This window comes from Microcaecilia unicolor, chromosome 10 (assembly GCF_901765095.1).
Source record: "Microcaecilia unicolor chromosome 10, aMicUni1.1, whole genome shotgun sequence".
NCBI classification, from domain to species: domain Eukaryota; kingdom Metazoa; phylum Chordata; class Amphibia; order Gymnophiona; family Siphonopidae; genus Microcaecilia; species Microcaecilia unicolor.
The window spans coordinates 28,563,948-28,569,947 of record NC_044040.1 but is presented as its reverse complement, the minus strand read 5'-3'; the positions used below and the strand labels follow the sequence as shown (position 1 = coordinate 28,569,947).

At 44.6% G+C, this 6,000-nt stretch overlaps 1 protein-coding gene across 2 annotated transcripts in view; it reads right to left on the bottom strand.

Moving 5' to 3' along the window:
- Positions 1-2,228: 2,228 nt before the first annotated feature.
- GSAP (gamma-secretase activating protein) overlaps positions 2,229-6,000 on the bottom strand; it is a 120,318-nt gene continuing 116,546 nt past the window's right edge. For both annotated transcript variants that reach the window (XM_030217086.1, XM_030217087.1), the window contains one exon: positions 2,229-3,246. In XM_030217086.1, the coding sequence (XP_030072946.1) occupies positions 3,158-3,246 (89 nt within the window). In that variant the 3' untranslated portion in view covers positions 2,229-3,157. The remainder of the gene's footprint in view (positions 3,247-6,000) is intronic.

Below are 6,000 nucleotides of genomic sequence, written 5' to 3'. Positions count from 1 at the left end.
GGTGGCTTGGCTCTTCTCTGCTTCTGCCTCAGCCTTGATCCTCCCCTCCCATTCCCTGCCAACTGCCTGGAAAGGGAGAGGCTGGAGCATGAGGCAAAACAATTCTTCACAAGCAGCTGGGACAGACAACCAAACCTGTAGTTTTCTTCAGGTGATGCAATCAGGTGGGTGAGGGAGCTTCAGGTTTGTTGATTGTGCGATAGGTTGCAAATTATGCCATTTCTAATGTGGCCATTGCATTATGGGACCCTGACACATGCCTCCTCTGTGAGTGCTGTTGCCACCACTGTTCACTTTCACCCCTGATAAATACAGGGCACTCCATTTAAGTGCACGTCGGATAAGCGCATGCTCTGTTTAACTGCATGCAGTACCTCGGTCCCGTTTTTGGCACCATCAGTTTCTATGGGGACAAACTTCGGTTTAGCGCACCACTGATAAGTGCAAGATTCACTTATATGCATGGTTCAAGACCGCTCCTCTGCAGGAAAGACTCCACATAAGCGCATGCATGGAATATGGAAGCCGATTGGCGCATGACAACCAACGAAATTTCAAATTTACTGCCACAGGCAGAATAAGCAAAAAAATGTTGTTAGAGCGTACATCAGGGTCATCGTCGTCATCGCAGCGGAATTGTAAGACTAACACTGGCTGAACCAATAGAAGTTCTTAAAAAATTAGAACACAAAGTCAAGCATCTATTGCTAAGGAATATGGTGTCAATCCCAGTCAAATTTCACGTGCCGTGAAGCAGAAAGACCAGCTTCTGGAAGACTGGCAAAACAATACAAATCCACAATGGAAACGAAATCGAGAGGGAAAAGCTGAGGAGGTAGAAGATGCTCTTCTTCGGTGGTTTTCTCAAGTCAGGAGCAGACAGTTTCCTGTCAGTGGACCACTGCTTATGGAGAAAGCTAACCAGCTAGCTGAAAGTCTTGGACTAACTGAATTCAAAGCCACTGTTGGATGGTTGGAAAGATGGAAGGAGAGGAACAGCATAAAATTCAAGAAACAGCATGGTGAGAAACAAGACGCTGATGACTTTGGTGCTGAAAATTGGGTTGTTTCAGTTCTTCCTACCATCTTGAACGAGTTTGAACCTTGTGACATTTTCAATGCTGATGAAAACGGTCTCTACTGGCGAGCAATTCCTGATGGAACATTTGCATTCAGACATGCCAAAACTACTGGAGGTAAAACGTCGAAGGACCGACTGACGATCCTCCTTTGCTGCAATATAGATGGGAGTGAGATGTTGGAACCCCTCGTCATTGGAAAGAGCAAACAGCCCTGTTGCTTCAAGAAAGTGACTTCCTGTATCATACGAGGCTAATGCAAATTCATGGATGACTGGGGAAATTTTGAAGCTGTGGCTAAAGAAGTTAAATACTAGAATGTGGGCACAAAACCGTCAGAATTTGCTGCTTTGTGATAATTGTGCTGCACACAGGGATGATGTCAGGCTGTCTAACATCAAGGTGGTCTTCCTGCCACCCAACACTACCTCTCTGATCCAACCTATGGATCAGGGCATAATAGCCAATTTCAAACAACATTATCGGGCTCTTGTGCTATGTCGTCTGATGAGCTATATGGATGACCAGACTGGCAAGGATAAACGTGCTGTTGAACTGGCTCCTAATCTATCACTGTTGGATTCCCTACATATGCAGAAAGAAGCCTGGAATCACGTTACGCAGGCAACCATTGTGAACTGCTACAAGCGGGCAAGCTTTGTTAAGGATGTGGAGAGGGACGAAACAGACGCAGCTGTTGCAAACGCGTCAGATGAAGAGGTTATTGACATCCCAGCCGGTGTTACTGAAGAGGAGTTCCATCGCTACGTAGCTGTTGATTACGATCTACAAACAGCTGAAGACAGCACTGATGTTGAGATATGCGCCAACACGCAGGCAACAACGGCTGATGATGGAACAGATGACAAAATGAGCAGCGAGGCACATGCTGATGAAATTCAACAACCTCCTCATGTCACTTTTGCAAGAGTGCTGGAGAGTCTCAACACCGTGCGGGCCTATCTGGAGGCCACTGGATGTCAGTGCTATGACAGTTTTTAACCGTCTAGCAGACGTAGTCTATGGAACTCACAGACCCAAGATTGTACAAATTACTTCAAGTAAGCCTAATGTCAGTTAACGGAGAATGTATACTGTACATATAATAATAAACAGTACTGTAGCTATGTTTATCAGATGTCAAGCTTCTTTGAGTCACAACAGTTAAGTGCATGCTCTGGTTAACTGCATGCATTTCTTTGGTCCCAGACCCTTGCACTGTACTTTCATGCTTTCATGGAGCTCTTCTTCCCTTATTTATGACATTTGTATCCCACATTATCCCAAATAAGATTGAGTTCAATGTAGCTCACAAGTAAATATTGATATAAGGAAACAATCCAATAATCTACACAATATGAAATTATTTCGTACAGGCAGAATTCTAACAGCGCATAGAAGTAAAATTGGAGAATAATTCCTCTTTATCACAACCCTACTGTTCAGCCCGGTGGACAACTCCCGACTTACTTCTTTCAGCAAGCCCTGCACTTTCCTGACCGGCAGGTTTCAATTCTTAAACTTTGGCCCTTTTACAGTGAATACCCTCGGTGCTTAAGGGATGTTTTGCTGCATCAGGGCTATCTTTACGTCCTGAGTGCTATAAGGAATCCTAGTCAGGAACTTGGAAATTGCAAAATTGTCCTAAAAAAAAAAAAAAAAGACCACAAAACTATTTTCGTTCTCTGTAAACCCTTCTCTCCCCAAACTAACCTGGTTCTTCTTCCCAAACATATGCAAATATATCTGATGACAGGGGAGCAGAGCACTTTTGGATAGAGGGGTCACACAGTCCAATCTCTGGCCCCACCCAACAGCTCCGCTGGAAAAAATAAATCTTAAGACCTTGGAACCCAATGGCTCACTCCATTCCGCTACCTAAGCCCAGTGAACCTCACAGCCATGGAGGACTACTTGTCCTAGATTATTTTCTGACAATCTAGGTCTAGTAGTTATTAGTCTGTTGGAATTAGATATTAAAAAGTCTCTTGGAGTCTGACTTTTTTCTCATTACAGATACACATTTACATATATAAATAAAGTTGGATGGATCTACAAAAAATAAAATCACATTGTTTTTATAATCGTAAAAGCATAGTGGTTTGCTTCAACGCAGTCTCTTCCACAAACTTCACATCCACGTTATCTTCTTCAAATGGATTCCGTACTAGAGAAAAATAGATTTTAAAAGGGCGCCATTAGTTTCTTGACTATCATTTCCAAATATTTATACACACAGGATAGCCACTATCCCCTAGAACAAAATATGCATGCAAAACCATGCAGCTATCTTAGCCATGTATTTACCTACCATGCAGAATAACTGGTGGAAGAGCCCAAGAACACAGCCCACATGAGAGGAAAAAGTGCCAGAGGAAAATTTTCATAGCCAGTTCCCTGGGGGGAAAGGGCTCTCTAGAAATTGCCCACCCTATGCACAAGTAATTTTACTTAGATTCTTTCAAAGCACTCTTGTCAACCAGATGAGGTTCGGATTTTCAAAATTATATACCTTGTTTTGGCTATAAACAGTGCCTGAGTGCAAACCTCTTGGAACCTTTCAGAAATGCCCATTCACAAAGTGACAGCGGGGCTCAAACTTAGGTGCCTAAAAACTGGAGATAATGCACATACGTATTTACACCGTGCTCCGTGGCCTACTTAAATGCTCATCCCTAGATTCTATGCACATATCTAACCGAGGGGTTCCCAACCCAGTCCTCGGGACACAGCTAGCCAGTCAGATTTTCAGGATACCCACATAAATATGCATGAGACAAATTTGCAAACAATGGAAGAAGTGCATGCAAATTTACCTCATGCACATTCACTATGGATATCCTGAAACCTTGGTTGGCTAGCTGTGTCCCCAGGAATAGGTTAAGAACCCCTGATCTAACCTTTTAAACTAGTATTCTATAAAGTAGTGTTCCCCCAAGTCCAGTCCTGGAGTACCCCTTGCCAGTCAGGTTTTCAGGATACCTACAATGCGTATGCATAAATTTGATTTGCATACACTGCCTCCATTATATGCAAATCTTTTTCATGCATATTCATTGTGAATATCCTGAAAACCTGACTGGCAAGGACCGGACTTGGAAAAAACACTGCTATAAAGGAAAGTAGGCACCAACAGGTTCTAAATCTAGGAGCTCTGTTATAGAATTTCCTCTTAAAGACCCAAATGCACCAACCATTTTCCCCCTATAGATCTGGCCCTAGAGAAGTGAGTGCAAGAGCCTCATTTCAAGTGTTTCCCATGTTCAAGTGAGCAGAACTAAAAGTTACATGTTCCCACACTACAAGGAGATATTCGAGCTGCAGTCTCATCTTCACCACCTTAAGACAGATGAGTAGGTAACTGTTGGAGTACAGCAGTTGGCTGTTACCTTGTCCTTTTTCAAATTCCCTTTTAAAGTTAGTTTTTAAAATCAAATGTTATTTTTGTTAGCAAACCAATCCCAACTTTTAAAGCACAAGAGGTTTTCTATAATGGGCAGCCCCATACATCGAGGTAGTCTCTTCCTGTTTCCTCCACACCCAGCCCCCAGCACTAGGGGAGGGGGGGAGAGGAAGAAAAGAATGTGTCACTGGTCTGCACTAGACATGTATGCACCTGTGAGGGACAGCCTAGGGATTCTGTAAAATGAAAGAACATTTCTGTTTGGGTCTGGCCATTTTCTCCTGGTCCTCTGGGCTTCCAGCTCAATTCAGCCCCACAGCTCCGATCTGGTACCAAAAGCCTTTATCCATAACCACCAGGTGACACTGCCCGTTTCAGATCCATCTCTGATTCAGTTAGCTCGGTCCCTAGTGGCGACCATGAACCCCTCTCCTGAAGGTTCATGAATGCTGCTTCCTCAGCATGCCCAGACCATGGAAGACCCAGGGGGCAGAAGATAAAAGCTGGAAATCAAACCTAGATCTTCCGCATGCCTGTGCCAACCACTGAGCCCAGCCCATAAAATAACAGATCAAACTCAATTTAAAAAGCAGAGGGAAACTACATCCATTCAAAAGTGCTAACACACCAAGGATTCCAATAGGGTTCATAAAACTACACTGTTCCACTTCTTAACGTAGGCAGCCGAGACCCCTTGGGCCTAATGGTATTCGTGATACTGAAAGAATAACAGACACATGGTACTTTCTTAACATGGCACAACTTGGCCGCAGCTTTATTTAAAATACAAACATCATAAACCAAGGTATACCCAAGCCAATCAACCTTCCAGCTTAGCAGCCAACCCAGTCCGCCGTCATTAGCAAGACTGACTAATCGTATACAGAGCTCCCCACGCAAGGGCGCTCAACCGTAAGTGCAGCTATCCCAGCTGCCTAGCTTACACCATCAGGCTTGGGTACCCTGCCAAAGCTGCGACAAATATATACATGTACATTTCAAGATTAAACATTAAACCGGGAGGGGGGGCTGGGTGCATGCTGATGCCCGGACGCCAGGCGAGGACGTCCGGGCTCCGCTCAGGGGTTTTAATCCCCCTTTTCTTTTCCCCACCCTTCCCAACGGGGTGCCTCTGAGGGGCAGAAACAAGCCCACCTCGCCCTGCTCACACCCCACTTGGACTAGCGCGCATACCCGTCGGGGCACAGCGCCATGTTAATGGCGGCTCCGTGCACCCATTGGGGCACTGCGCCTTGCTCTTCTCAAAAGCAAATCTCCACTGATTCAACTCCTCACAGGACTGCAGTATCTTATTTTACTTCACCATTGCTGGAATACCTTCTCCAAACCTCATACCCCACGAGAGGGCCACACTTCCACAGCCATGACCTACTAGTTGAAATATATTCGGGAAAAGTCTTTCTGATGCAATGTGGTAACAGAGTCCTGCTGCAATTACAGGAAAGTTCCACTTGAACAATAGAAACAACACAATCAATCACTCCGACTCCATCCAGG